General features: G+C 45.6%; 1 protein-coding gene across 1 annotated transcript in view; it reads left to right on the top strand.

Moving 5' to 3' along the window:
- The window catches only part of AKR1D1 (aldo-keto reductase family 1 member D1), a 35,924-nt gene extending 31,645 nt beyond the window's left edge, over nt 1-4,279 (top strand). Inside the window, exons 8-9 of the mRNA XM_076339961.1 lie at nt 330-412; nt 4,113-4,279. Coding sequence (XP_076196076.1) covers nt 330-412; nt 4,113-4,155 — 126 coding nt within the window. The 3' untranslated portion in view covers nt 4,156-4,279. The remainder of the gene's footprint in view (nt 1-329; nt 413-4,112) is intronic.
- The last annotated feature ends 10,935 nt before the right edge of the window (nt 4,280-15,214 follow it).

Consider the following 15,214-nt stretch of genomic DNA (forward strand, 5'->3'; position numbering starts at 1 on the left):
CACCACACCCAAATAAGATGAAGAATTTGTTCCTGTGTCCCTTGCAGCTCTCAGTACCCACACTGCTCCCTGCTTTCCCTGCCAACGTATTGCTTTCAAAGCTGGTGGCCCAGTACTTGCCAGACTACCTTTCTCTTCTTGCAAAAGAGTGTAAGCAAATGTGACTGGACTTACTCATGTCCTCAAGACTTCCCTATAAATGCAAGCAAGTATGGATTTGTGGGGGTGACAGAGGGGAGGAGGGGGGATTGTACTTCTGAAATCTGGAACATATGAATGTTGATTATAACAAGAAATGCTAACTTATTCCTAACATCTCCCTCCATTAGATTTTTGACTTCTCCCTCACTGAGAAAGAGATGGAAGAAATCGAAGGCCTGAACAAAAACGTTCGTTATGTGGAACTGTTAATGTAAGTCCAGGAGGAATCCTAGATCCTCACAGAACATTCCTGTCTTTTCAGAGGATTTTTTTAAAAAATCACTTCCTTTTAATATTAATTTTTGTATAAACAACCTTATTTTAAGGTAAGGCTTAAATATGGGAGGTCTTTAATGCAGCCTGAATATGCTCCTGGACCCCTTGCAAAAATAAGTGTGCAATACTTGCTTACAGCTCAGATGTCAAAAGCCCACCTAGTAGAAAGTGACTGTATCTGGCTATTCCATCTCTGGTCCATCTCCTTAAACGCTTTCTGCTATATGTTGTAATGACAGTTTCAGCCACTCACAAGGAGTAGCATTGCCCCTGTCTAGCAGTGTGGCTATCGGAGCTGAAATTCAAATAGGAGCACTTTCTTGTCTTTCCCCTCCTTCCCACCTTCACTTCCAGTGCTCAGCAAGCCATGTTGCTGCTTGAGTACAATGGCTTATGGATTGTAAACCTAGTGTTTCCAGAGTCAACTTGTCCTAAATTGCCATGTGGAAGGCTAAGAATTAAGAACACTGTTACATGAAACCACAGAGCTAATTTAGGGAGAGCTCTGCTCCTTCTCGCTTAATACTTTGGTCAGAACATCAAAATTTGCCTACCCAACTTCCTCATAAAAGATGATACATCTCAGTGACCACAAGTGGTCAGAAACTTTGTTTTGGCCTTTCCTCTGATGCCATCTTCTTCAGCAATCTCCCCCTCCTGCTGTCATGTTGAGTTCCTTATATGGACCTTCTTATATGGAAAGCAGAAAAACATGCAGCTTGTTTGACTGCTAGACCACTTCCTAATTCTCTTCTGAGAACTAACAAGGCTTAATCTCTTGCTGCTTGTGATATAAAGCTTACGACCCAATGTAGTTTTGCTTCACCTGAAGGCTGCACTACCCCAGAAGGCTGAGACTGACCCAACATCTCCTCTTCCAGAGGATGAGGCTGTTTGTTTTTCCTTCAGCTCAAGAGCATCTACAGTTTATGGCCAAATGCTTTCCCCTTTTCAGGGCACTCAATGTGTAGCCAAATGCTAGAGATTCATTTCCATGCATCTCTCTTGTTACCTTGGATTATCTGTGTCTTGCCAAACCGTAGTGTGCTCAAGCACTAAAAATAACAAAAAGCAGGATAGCAGCATCAATAGCACTCTAAAATGTTGACCATTGCTCAAAAGATGGGGGGAATGTTGCAAAGGAACAAATAAACCACTTACTGTGCTGCATAAATATGATAGGAAATATGAACTAAGTTAAAAGCATCATAATGGAGTTCATCTTTCACATTTAAGCTCACCCAGGTGCTCTGAAGCTTTAGTTTCTTAAAACTTAAAATAGCCTTCCATCAATTAGCAGCACTTAGTTCCAGAAGGCTTCTCACAAATGGCCTAGCAGATTCTTACGTGTTTTGGTATTTGAAATTGTTTGGGTTTTCATAGCTAAGTTGAGATATGATTTAAACTTTTAGTGAGTATATACATGAAACGTAACCTTGGTGTAAATGCAAAAGCCTTTTCCAGAAGCAATGTTAAAGGATGCAAATGCCCACAGGAGAAGAACTTTCTAAGCCACCAATCCAAAAACTAATAAACTAAATGCTTTGCTTTATTAGACTAAATTTGGTCACAGGAGGCCACTGAGGACAAGGAAAACAGGATGCATAGGCTGGACATTGCCAGCTCTGTTTTTCACAGGAGTGCCATGTTTGGGGAAAATGCTTAAATACAGTCTGACCTCAGCTGTGAAAAATGCCTTCTCGGAAAAGTGATGTTGCCATGTAAGGAGCAGCTAAACATATATCTGCCTACTATGTGTTCTCACACTGAAGTGTCTGGAATTGACACTGCAACAGATGAGTTAACAGCCTAAAGAGATTTCTTATTTCATCCAGCAATATGTATCTGAAAAAAGTCAAACCATCATACAGAAAGACTTCTGGTTAGTCAACTTTGTGCAAAACCTTCGACTGCTGTGATGCAAATGCCAGCAGGAATGGAAAAATCTAGCTTTCCTCTGGCTCTTCCAGTTATCAGCTACCATGGGTACTGTGTGCATATCTGTTGTTCTGATGGTGTGAGTAAGCCTATATGAACAGCATACTGCAATCAGTGCTAAAAGTTAAGCATCTGAGCAGAAAATGGAGGTTTTGTAAAAATATGAGTACTCCAGGAAATCTCAGTCTGAAATGGTTTCTTCTTCCCTTGGAGAAATCTAGAAATATTGTGCTGGGCAAGTTTTACATTGATCTGTCTGCTTGATTTATCTTGTGCTCCCAGTCTCTGCTATGGATATTCTTCCTTACCAGTTGTTCCAAGCTACATTGACTCCTCCGAGTGAATCATTTTCACTCAAAGGATGCAGACCTTTGAACATGCAAGATCTGATTAGCAAGCGTGCTCCATAGATGGAAAGTAGAGATTATGACACTGGCAACTCAGACATTGTCAAGTTATACTGAAACCAAACAAGCCAAAGTGTCGTGGCTTGTTTTTTTGAACCAACTCAATCTGTTAATGTGTAAACACTTCAGCTTGGCTGAATATTGGAATGAAATGTTTTGACACAACCAATCCAAAATGTTTGATGCCTTCCAGTTAGTTAACTTCAATATTGTGAAATGTATCATTCCCAAACTGGAACGATTCACAGCTGGGATAAATGCCAGTAGTTGTTGTCGTCTGCTGTAAGGCAAGGCAGCCAGCTGCCATGGTGCACCTGAGAGTGCTCTTCAGAAATTTGGGATTTTGCTAAGGGAAAGTGTTTGTCAAGCCAGGGCTTGTGGTTTAGCATCATCTTCTCAAACAAACAAACAGGAAAACCCACAACAAAAAACAACCACCTCTCTCTCAAGTATGTCAATAATGGGCAAACACAGCATTATTTTTTCACCTGCAGTTGACCCTGAGAATTTTCTTCTTGCTTTTTATAGTGATCATGGATCGTGCATCTTCCCTGAGGATGCAGTTTTTAAAATGAAGCCTGAAGCATCTCTACCTTTGGTAGTATGCAGCCATGAACATACCTTTCTCTCCTGAACTGGGTTACCCCAAAGCTTCTTTGGGGTAAATTCTCTGTCACTGGTGCTATTAACCTAGCAGAGCATCTACATCTAGGCTGAGCTAGAGGACAGCCAGACCTAGTCTGGATATGGCAGCCACTTGGAGAAAGTACCATACCAGACCCAGACCTGTTCATATCAGCTCTAAGTGCCTAAGCCAAAGTAGTACAGTCTAGTGTCTCCACCTCTCCTTCAAATACAGCCCTTATTTCTGAGGGTCTTTCTAGACAGCTGAACAAAGAAGTCTTCCCCTTCCACAATGCACACATAGTGAAGCCATCCCTCTTCCCTACAACACTTCTACTAACCTGAGTTAAATCCACAAATATAGCAAGAATAGCTGACATCCAAACTCTTGTTGGTTTTTCCCATCTGTCTTTAAGGTATGCAGTCTGTAGGCCTGAAAAATGGTCCTTCGCTGTCCTTTCCTTAAATGCACAGGTTTGCTTCTGACTCTGCAGGGAAGATTATTCAGAGCAGACAGCTTCTGAATAAGCAGAAGAGCCTTCCATGAAGGCCACCTATATATTGCAAGGAGGAGAAGAGGTTTGCTAGGCACAGGACAACTGCATCAGTGATGTGATATCCTGCTTCACCTGAGAAGCTCATTTGTTCAATCTGACCTATCCACAGGTGGCGTGACCATCCAGAGTATCCCTTCAGCGATGAATACTGAAAACAAGGTGTGTCCAGGCAGGTTCCTAACTCGGTGCCGTTAGGCTTCGCTGAAAGTGACCCAACGTTTGGTGCTTTGACTTCATGGGAGATTGTTCAAATCGGCATTAAAAACATGACATTTACTTCCTCTTGTCTTGTCAGTCTCTTATTGCTACTGAAGAGCAAATCTATTTAACCTATTGAATTTCTGGTTTTGGCTTAGGAGGCTTTAACTCTGAGCATTGAAACTTCAAAACTGACAGGTGATAAAATTGAAGATTTCTCTTGAAAACAGGCTCACTAGTTCAAGCCAAATCATTTTCACTCAACGGCACATTTTTCACTGAATTTGAAACAAGAAGTTCTGCTTCAGTAGATGTGAAGCAGTATCATTTTTTTCACAGCTCAAGTGAAAGAAAGTTAGGAGTGGGGAACTAATTGGATTTGAGAGAGATATATGCGCATATGTATATTGATATATAGATAGATATAGATATATTCACTGCTTCATGCAGTGAAGCCTGTTTCACTCTGACCAGAGTATTCTTCAGCTGCATACATGAGCTGCATTCCGTAGGTACACCCCAGCTGGCTCCACATGCAACTAGTTCAAGCCCGAAAGCATTATAAGCATGTTCATATCCCCCCCACCTCAGCAAAACACAGAAGAGAGTATGACTCTATTGCACCTACATTTGAGCTGCTATACAAGGATGGTATTGCATATTGCATATGCAACCTGGAGCCATCCTGGAGCTAGCACTAGCGAGAGCCTCATCTCGTTAAAAATCCCTTAAACTTCTTTCCTGCTCCACAAACTGATATTCACCCAAGAAAATTTCTGTTCGCTTCAAAATTATTAGTCTTTTGTATAAACTCCTGTCCAAGACAATACTGAATTAGGAAGCTGTTTTAAAGGAGGAGAAGGTTGTATTTTGTTAAATACCAGTTTCTACTGTGCTTTGAGACTGCAGAACACTGGCAGGTCCAAGAAAGGGTAGGAATCAGGCAGAAGCAGCCGGGCTGAAACCTGGACAATTCCTTCAATCTGTCCTCAGCTCTCTGAAACATGGGGGCAGAAGCATGGACACCAGAGTAAGGAAGACTAACTCCTTCAGCATTAATTTCTTTTTCAGACCACTTGTTTGCTCAACAAGTTTTGCAGCCTATAGGTGCGTCAGTCTATACCCACATGTGCAGAAGACTACTTTCCCTCCCTCCTGTGCCCAAGCACTCCAGTTTCCTGCCACAGAGGGGGTACACTAGAGAGGTATTGGAGAAGAAATTAAACATGCACAGAGAGAGTACTTCATGTACTAAAACATGCATACTGCCTTTGGAAAATGGGTCCTACATAATATTCAGTCTATGGCATCTGCTTTTATTTATTACCATTGCTATTTATTATCCTTGGAGTGTCTGGAACAGGAAAACGCCAGAGTGTAGTGTTCATGGAGACACTTCTGTTGGGTCAGGGTGTGCTCCTCAGAGCTGAGGCACAGAGGTACAGGTGTGACCATTTCACAGGAGGAGCAGGCAAGGCTCTTGAATGGGTCGAGTGCCAGCGCATCCCTGGATGAGCTCAGTGGGCACCACTAGAGAAGTCAGGCTCCTTCACCGTGGGTGGCCTTCACATAGCATTTATAAATCCATTTATAAAGCTGTGTCAACAGAGGAGCATTCTGCTTGCTGGAGGTTACCCAAGGGCAATTCCCATTTTAGTCTATTACCCACTTAGACCAGAGGGGGAAATAAAAAAGGTGGGGGAGGTATAGCTGAGGAGGAAGATGACACATTAGAAATCTGCCGGTGTAGATCTAAGACAGTCCCAAGGTCAGGTGGAGCTCTGCTCCCACGGGTCGTCAGAACCACTATCACAGCCCTGCTTTGCCCCTTTGCGAACAGCTGAGGTCCTGGCCAAAAACCGGAACAAAATCCAAGTCTAAATTCAAGTGCAAGAGAAGAACACAGTTACCACCATACCCAACATGTTACTCCAGTTGCTTCATAAGTACAAGCCTTAAATAGAGCTATTGGGCTCAACTGCTTAACAGTAGCACTGTACAAATTTTTGCACTGTAACTTGACCAGGTGCAGGTCTCTGGCCGTGGCCAACATTCAGGACGGTTTTGGCAAAGCTCTTGTTTTCTACACTGCAAATGTCAACTAACGCTCAGCTTAAATGCTTACACCGACCCCTTCACAGCTATCTGCTCTTTCCAGACATCCCCCCTGAGGTTCTAATAAATCAGGTGACCTTGTATGTGTGAGTAAGGAAGACGATGTGCTGAAGCCTCTCTAACAGGAAATACCCTATAATCAAGTCTTCAATCTGTACTGAGTTAATAGGCAGGACAGATTGTGAGAGTTTCTCCAGCCGAAGTCATGCCAGCAAATCCCTTCCCCCCCACCCCTAATTTTAATAGAATCCTCCTCCTCTTTTGCATTGCTTCATTTGAATCTGATGAAAAAAGATTCAGCCTCTTCCCAGGGGCAAACGCTCCCATACTTGTTTCCATCGGTTATGAAACTGCTATTGATGTCTAGCCTAGTTTTTCCCCCGCTTTGCTCAGTTTCAGACCATTGCTCCTCATTGTTCTCCATCTTGCCCTACAAAGAAAAGGTTTAGAAGAGGGAAAATAAACAGGCCTGCAGATGGGGGCTTGGGAAATGCATTCCACCAGCAACTGCACAGAGACAGAAAAAACCCAAACCCCGGCCCCATGTACGATCTGCTCGCATCTAGCGAATTTCAGAGGCTTATTGAACTTGCTGCCTGGTGCAAAACACATCGCTTGGAAGTGCTGCATACAGCCCTGCTCCAACCAGAAGGGTCAGGCACGGACAGAGGGGGCTCCAGCACCTCCTGCTCTGATAGCAATCGCACATGACAAGAATAGACCCAAAGTGTACCGGGAAAACTTACTTGCTTTTACCATAAGCAACCTGAGTAGTTTGTGACTCTTCCTGTAGCTGCAAAGTGGAATGAAATCCAGACCAGAGAAGTTTGCTTCAACTATGCACAAGTGACTTTATGGCAGAGAGAAGAATAAGCGATGCAGCATTTTTGCAGCCCAAGAGCTGCTCTGGGCTGGCCAGGAGAAAACCAGATGATATACTCACGTCCCCAGCAGCAAAGGAGTTGCCACAGCTGTACATTAGAACATGGGCTTACCCGGCTTCGGAGGAAGAGACATTCCCTGTTGTTACACAAGCTCAGGGCAGAAGAGCACAAGGCTTTGCAGCTGCTGCAGCTGGGCCCTTTCTTGGGCACGTGCATGCTCATGTTTCATAGGTGAAGCAACAAGGAAGCTGTCGAGCAGTTATCGTGCAACATGCTGACATTACCCAAACCCTGCACTACATGGTTAGCTGAACTTGTTTCCCCATGGGGAGGCAGAGCTTCATCTTCCCCAAGACTAAATATCTGGAATAGGACCCTGTTTCAGAAGGGACATGCATCCAATTTTCCCTGATGCTGTGTGGGTGCCCGCAAGAGGAACAGGGAAAATAGTAAGAGGCAAAGTGGGATGGGTCCTGTGTACGTTTTACAGCCTTACATTAAAGAATGCCCTTTGGATTTACATTGCACATTTTTGTACCACAAAGCTATCAAGAGGTTTTATAAGGGTGTATAATGTGTCCTGTGGAGGAAAGGGCAAGGGGCCATACCAAGCCGTCAGCCAGAATTAGGACACAGTTTTGGGTAGACAGAACTGGACACGGGAAGAGAAGGCAGTACGTCCCATAGTTTTCATCCCTTGCCTGCCAATAAGGTCTAGGTGCCACAGAGCTGGGTGCTCTGCAGTAAAAATGAGATCTTTCTTCCCCTGGCCAAAGTGTAATGATAACTGAGGACAGAAAGTGAGTTTTGCAAACAGTACGAGAGGATCGGGGGCCACAAAAGACAAAGTCTTTGGTTACATACAGCAGGGTCCTCACCTGGTAAGGTTTCCTCACTTCACTCCTCTCTTGAATCCAACAAACCCCAAAAGCTGCTCATCTCCAGACTGACAGGATATTTAACCACTACCACATCCTTGGGACGTGCAAAGGAATTCAACAGCAGAGAGCCTGCTATTTTCCTTAACTAATTAAGATCACCTCATAACCAGAATCAGAGCTGATTCTTCAATTTAGCGTGTGAATCACTGAAGTGTAGAAGCAAAGCCAGTGTTGTAGAGACTTTTAGAGGAGAAGAAATCACATGCCTGGGATATGCAAGACATCTCTTGCATCTCTGCAGTGAGCAGAGAGGACAAACTCAGATCCCTTGCGTACATTAGGTCTGATTTGTACATTTAAGATGAGATACCACCTTCCTCACTGTGAGTAGCACCAAAGTCCCCTTGTTGCCATCCACCAAATTGAAACACTTTGAAATAAATCGGTTTGGTATTTGCAAGACAACTCCCTTATTTTCTGGGGGGAGGAAGGGAGGGAGCAGCTGTTTCCAGACGTATTTTGCCCAACTCTCAACAGGACACAATTCACACATCTAGAGGAAAGCACTGAGGTGGAGAAGAAAGTCCGTAAGAGAGTGACATGTTAGAATGAGATTCATTATTTCACTTGTGACCTAAACTGCAAAAACATTTGCCTTTGGGGGTGGGGCAATCAGCACGCAGTTGGGTACTAGTGCAGTTTTTATACTAATAGATTCTCAGTAGTGCCATATTTCAGCTCTTCCCAACATCCTACTACCCTGGAGCAAAAACCCTAGCTCATAATAAAGGGCTTTGAGAGTGCGAAAAACAAATAAAGTTAATTTTAATTTTTCAATGCCAGACAGGCTCCTCGGGGAACCTTAACTCAACATGCATGAGCAATACTCACAACAGGACAACACATTGCAAATAAAATGCAAAGCAGAACCAAATGGAAAAAGAGGAGGGAGAGAAGGAGCTGGAAAGAAGGACAACGCATGTGTGTGTAAACACATACACATGCACACAGAGGGGCACCACTCGATGAAGCTGCTCAGTTTTTGCTCTGTAGACTGCAAAGCTACCTGGATGGAGGCCTCAGATCGGTCTAAGGTCATTGAACATAGCAAGGCAAAATCCTGCACTGGGACAAATGTGCACTCAATTACAAGTTAAATGAGAGCTCATGATGACCTAGAACACATCTCAGAGCAGCCTCATGCATAACAAGGAAAAAGCTGTGCAAGCGCAGGGTGCTGAGGACACTGGATAGGATCCCGCTAACATTTCAGCACACAGAAATCAGGAGTAACTCTGCTGACTCAAGGTTTACGCCAGTGCAGGTGCACAAAACAGAGGTTCCATGCCCTCAGTGCAAGGAAACTCATCCTAAATTTTCTGTTCCCCCCAATTAGCCTGACCAATGTTGTTCTCCCAGGTCAGGGCAGACCTTGGGGAAATCTTGCAAAGAATATTTTGTCTTTGTGATCTCTTAGGAAAATTGCTTTGCTCCTCATGCCACCGTGTCTCAGCTTCCACCTACAGGGCAACACCCAGAGCTCCTCACATGTGAAATAGAGAGGTTTCCCAGCAAGGTGACCCCACCAGCCCATATGTTCAGTATTGATGTCCCCAGACAGTCCAGAGTAGCTCACACCAGCTGTTTGGCAGCATACTTTGCACAGGTCCTCCCTGCTTTTCCACAGTGGTCAAACTGCAGTCCTGCATTGCTTTTCTATAGGATGAGGAGGAGACTGCCTTTACATTTCATTGAGTACACTGATCTGCACTTGAGGAACTTCAAAGAGGAATCTCCAACATTCGGAAAGGTTTTTCTAAGTCATGGATCAGAAATCCACACCCTCATTCAACAAGCCAGTGCCACCTCTCTGGTCCCCTGTGAGGTATGGTCCTTCCAATATAGAGTAGAAGAAACAATGAAGCAGGAAAGTAAGAAGTAACATATGAGAAATACCTACATGATTTTGGATTTCTACTAATTTTTTTCCTAGGCATGGCATTTAGAGCATACCAGCAGTCATGAATTCCCTTGGCAATCTACATGTCTCCAGGCCTGAGATCACCAAGTTACTTGGCTCATGCCCCTGTGTTTACAGAATTGGTCTGTTGGGTGTTCAAGAGTTTGAGGCAATAAAAGTGCTCTCAGAGAGCACAGCTGGAGGGATGGGGGCATTACAGCTCCCTTCCTTCAGCAGTTAGAGCACTGAGAAGTGATGCAGCAAGTCAGGTTCAAATCTTTATGGGGGTTTAAACCTACATATCTCACCTTATCTGGTTACCAAGCTGTACAGCCTTCTGGAAGGGAACTGGCTCCATCCACCCCACTAAACTTTTCAACTTTGCATGAAAAATTCATCAGGGTGAAAGGGGGAAGGACTTGGTAGCTGAGAAACATAATGCACTTTCTTCGGAAGGAGGACACTTGCAGTCCAGCCCTCACTCAGGTCGCCACTGACTGGAAAATAGTCCCACAGAACAAGGATCAAACTTTTGCCCCTTGTACTATGGCTCATTCCTATGCTATGCGAGTTGCTCTCTCTGCTGTTTCTTTTGGACACAACACCAGTCATATTATCAGAGAGGATTCTCTGTGTTGGAAAGGATGTTGTACATACCCCTTCCATCACAATATGTGTAAACATGAATTTCACTGCATTTCTAGGGTTTATTACTACAGTGAGAGCAAACTCTATAGCAGCACTTAACCAAACACTTAGCCCAGCAGGCTGTACAGAGATACTACAGATCCAACTGAATTAAGACATTGATTTGTACCTCCCTCTCACCCAATTGCTCCAGCACTCCACAGACATTAGTGATTGACCTTGTGTGATTATCTTTGCCTCCTCCAAACCTTATTCCTTTGACCCCCTTTGCAGCTAAACACATCCATCCAGGTTCTCTGCTTTCTCCCAAGTTTTGTTTTGCCACATACCTGAACTACTACAGTGACGGCGAGCAGGATGAACCCCCCATAATCCAAGTGGAAGCAGTTAACGACCTGCTACACCACCTGGACGCTCACAAGTCTATGGGGCTGGATGGGATCCACCCAAGAGTGCTGAGGGAGCTGGCGGAGGAGCTCGCCAAGCCACTCTCCATCATTTATCAGCAGTCCTGGTTAACGGGGGAGGTCCCGGACGACTGGAGGCTTGCCAATGTGACGCCTGTCTACAAGAAGGGCCGGAAGGAGGATCCGGGGAACTACAGGCCTGTCAGCCTGACCTCGGTGCCGGGGAAGATTATGGAGCGGCTCATCTTGAGGGCGCTCACAAGGCATGTGCGGGACAAGCAGGGGATCAGGCCCAGCTAGCATGGATTCATGAGAGGGAGGTCCTGCTTGACCAACCTGATCTCCTTCTATGACCAGGTGACCCGCCTAGTGGATGAGGGAAAGGCTGTGGATGTGGTCTACCTGGACTTCAGTAAGGCCTTTGATACCATCTCCCACAGCATTCTCTTAGAGAAGCTGGCGGCTCATGGCTTAGACAGGTGGACTCTGCACTGGGTAAAAAAACTGGCGGGACGGCCGGGCCCAGAGAGTTGTGGTGAATGGAGTTACATCCAGTTGGCAGCCGGTCACAAGCGGTGTTCCCCAGGGCTCGCTTTTGGGGCCGGTCTTGTTCAATATCTTTATCAATGATCTGGATGAGGGGGTCGAGTGCACCCTCAGTAAGTTTGCAGACAACACCAAGTTGGGCGGGAGTGTTGATCTGCTCGAGGGTAGGAAGGCTCTGCAGAGGGACCTGGACAGGCTGGATCGATGGGCCCAGGCCAACTGTATGAGGTTCAACAAGGCCAAGTACTGGGTCCTGCACTTTGGCCACAACAACCCCATGCAATGCTACAGGCTTGGGGAAGAGTGGCTGGAAATCTGCCCAGCAGAAAAGGACCTGGGGGTGCTGGTTGACAGCCGGCTGAACATGAGCCGGCAGTGTGCCCAGGCGGCCAAGAAGGCCAATGGCATCCTGGCCTGTATCAGAAATAGTGTGGCCAGCAGGACTAGGGAAGTGATTGTGCCCCTGTACTCGGCACTGGTGAGGCCGCACCTCGAATACTGTGTTCAGTTTTGGGCCCCTCACTGCAAGAAGGACATTGAGGTGCTGGAGCATGTCCAGAGAAGGGCAACGAAGCTGGTGAGGGGTCTGGAGAACAAGTCTTATGAGGAGCGGCTGAGGGAACTGGGGTTCTTTAGCCTGGAGAAGAGGAGGCTCGGGGGAGACCTTATCACGCTCTACAACTACCTGACAGGAGGTTGTAGCGAGGTGGGTGTTGGTCTCTTCTCCCAAGTAACTAGCGATTGGACGAGAGGAAATGGCCTCAAGTTGCGCCAGGGGAGGTTTAGATTGGACATGAGGAAAAATTTCTTTACTGAAAGAGTGGTTAAACATTGGAACAGGCTGCCCAGGGAAGTGGTGGAGTCCCCATCCCTGGAAGTATTTAAAAGACGAGTAGATGAGGCACTTAGGGACATGGTTTAGTGGGCATGCTGGTGTTGGGTTGACGGTTGGACTCGATGATCTTAGAGGTCTTTTCCAACCTTAATGATTCTATGATTTTATACTAATTCAGTCAAACTTGACTGCTGAGCGAGGGTCCCCTCACGCTGTCACTACTTGCAAAGATCACTTGGACACTTGTCCCCATTCTTCTAGTTACCTCCTGTCCACTGAGGAAAGAGGCCTTGACATGGCCCACCTCCAGGGAAAGGTCACTCACCTAAGCTATTTCCCAGCTCTGGTAAAACTCAGCATTTAAAAAGAGCATTGGGTGTGAAGTATGTCTTTCCTGTGGCATTTATGATGGAAATGTGGATATGCTGTGCTAGACCATAAGAATTACAAACCAAAACTAATTAGGAAAGAGAAAGCACGAGGAAACAACATTGTACGCCTTTCAGTAATTTTGACCCTGTGAAAGATTATGAACTTTGCATGTAATAAAGGCCTGATGTGCCCCACAGAATACAGCCTCTGGCAGAGTCAAGACTGGAAAAGGGTGAAAATGGTGGTGAGGAAGCCAAGGAAGCCAGCTGATTGATAGTTTATGGAGACTGGCCTGTTTAGAGTGGTATGGAGAGAAGCAAGATTCTCCTATTGCAAACCATATAATAAGGGAGATGCATTAACCTCTACATTTAGAGCTATATCACGGTGCAGGAATGAGGAAATACTCAAAGAAATCAAAGAGCATAAGACTGGTCAAGATATGAGTTTTCAACTATGCAGGGCCACTCTTTGGAATTCATGGCTACAGCCATTAAAGGGCCAAAAAAGGGTGTTGGGGTTTGAACCTAATGGCTTGTATAATGGCCAGTGAGTAATACCTCTGTGTCAGATACTGCCTAGCTAGCTGGACGGGAACATGATGGAAAGAGGAGAACTTTCCCACCTCACCCTGCATGCTGCACACAGGATTATATGACCAAGGACTTAAAAGGGATTTGTCTGGTGCCAGGGTCACACACTGCTCAAGGCTTAATATTTTCAAGTGGCCTTCAATAGAAGCACCTTTTTTAAAAAACAGTAACTCCAGTGCTCCAAGAAGGCGGCCAGAAAACAGAGATATTTGGAGCTTTTCAGCCAGGAGGCTGCATGTATTTATGGTTGCAGGCTCGCATAGGCATGCACACACACGAGCTGGGAATCCTGCCCTTTGCAGAGTCCTGCTGCACGTTTCCACGGGGGGGTGCTGGGATGAGGCACATCAGCTTCCATAGGCACCCAGAGCACCTCATCTGCTACAGCTGTACATACAGCACTTCACTGGCTCTAAGGAATCACAGGCTGAGAGCAGCACAATAGCCTAAACCCAACACTTGCACTGCAGATACAGCCTCCCAGGGAATATCACTGGGATCTAACAAATAAAACAAAATACTTAAATCCTTTGCATTAGCTTATCACCAGGTTGATATCAGCTACAGTTTAACCAGTTAGCCTGCAGTAGATTGTTTCACACCCACTTTGCTTTGTAGCTTGACGCTTTCTGTTGACAGAAAAGTTTCTCATAAACGGGCCTGAAGCAAAACCAAAAAGCATTTTTTCCCCCTACACTCACTCAGTCTTTTTTCAATTCCTTAGAAATCACTGCAGCACCCCACCTTGTAGACCCATCCTCTGATCAGGGAGGAGGCAGGTTCCTGCCTCCCCAGTAAGAGCTCAGCAGCCCAAGCTACCAGAGCAGACTTACTTCACCTGACACTTTCTTCCTTTTTCTTTCCACCCCGCTGCCCCCACAAGTGCAAATGTCTTGCCTGAGGGAAGGAAAAGGTGCAGTAAAACCAGCAGCCCCTACCTTAGCAGCTTGAATTGGAACCAGGAAAAGAAACAGGCCACCATGACCCTCACATCTGAGAGATCCAGAAGCTATGGTGAGCTTCTGCGCTGCTAATTTAAGAAGTCATAGGTGCAGCTAATCTCAGTTACCCCACCCTGAGAGGGGCAAGAGGTAGAAAAAAAGCCCCTGAGCAAGTCTCCGTGCTATATTCTTGGTGTTGGCTAGGGCTCAGGCTGTGAGGTAAACCACTGAACTTGGGAAAATAACGGTCTGTGTATGGCTTTTAACTTATTTTTCCTTTCCCCTACATATGAAATTTATCTTTACTGTTTCTGGGTCATCACTCTGCAATCTGCATCTGCCTTAGTCACCCGGCTAGGGTGTTCACAGAAGAATAAATAAATGAATCACACTCTTTGTAGGCATCACTGTGAAATAACTCCCTCCCCCTTGACTTTCCGAGTTGAGGAAGCCAAAGCCTACAGCAGCTGCAGTGAGCGTGCTTTGGTCATCGACTGTCTCACCGGGCAGCTTTGCAGGAAAGCAACCTGTGCACAGCTCTGCTGCTGCCTGCACATGGGGGCAGCTCGTGCTCGTGGGCTGTGTCAGCTCCACTGCCTGGCCGGGGACCTGGATGTGCCCCTGCTGCACCAGGAGATGGAGGGCGAATCCATACCCATAAGGGTAGCACAGCATAGGCACACCTCACACACGTCCCCTGCTCCTGGGGCCGGGATGTCTTTGTATTTGCAGTTTCCTTAGATCTTGAAAATGAAAGCAGGCAGGTAAGAAAAGGCAAAAAGAGAAGCTCAAGATAAATAACACTTAGCACTCCAAATTCCTCCTACAGAT

This window comes from Aptenodytes patagonicus, chromosome 1, assembly GCF_965638725.1.
Source record: "Aptenodytes patagonicus chromosome 1, bAptPat1.pri.cur, whole genome shotgun sequence".
NCBI lineage: Eukaryota > Metazoa > Chordata > Aves > Sphenisciformes > Spheniscidae > Aptenodytes > Aptenodytes patagonicus.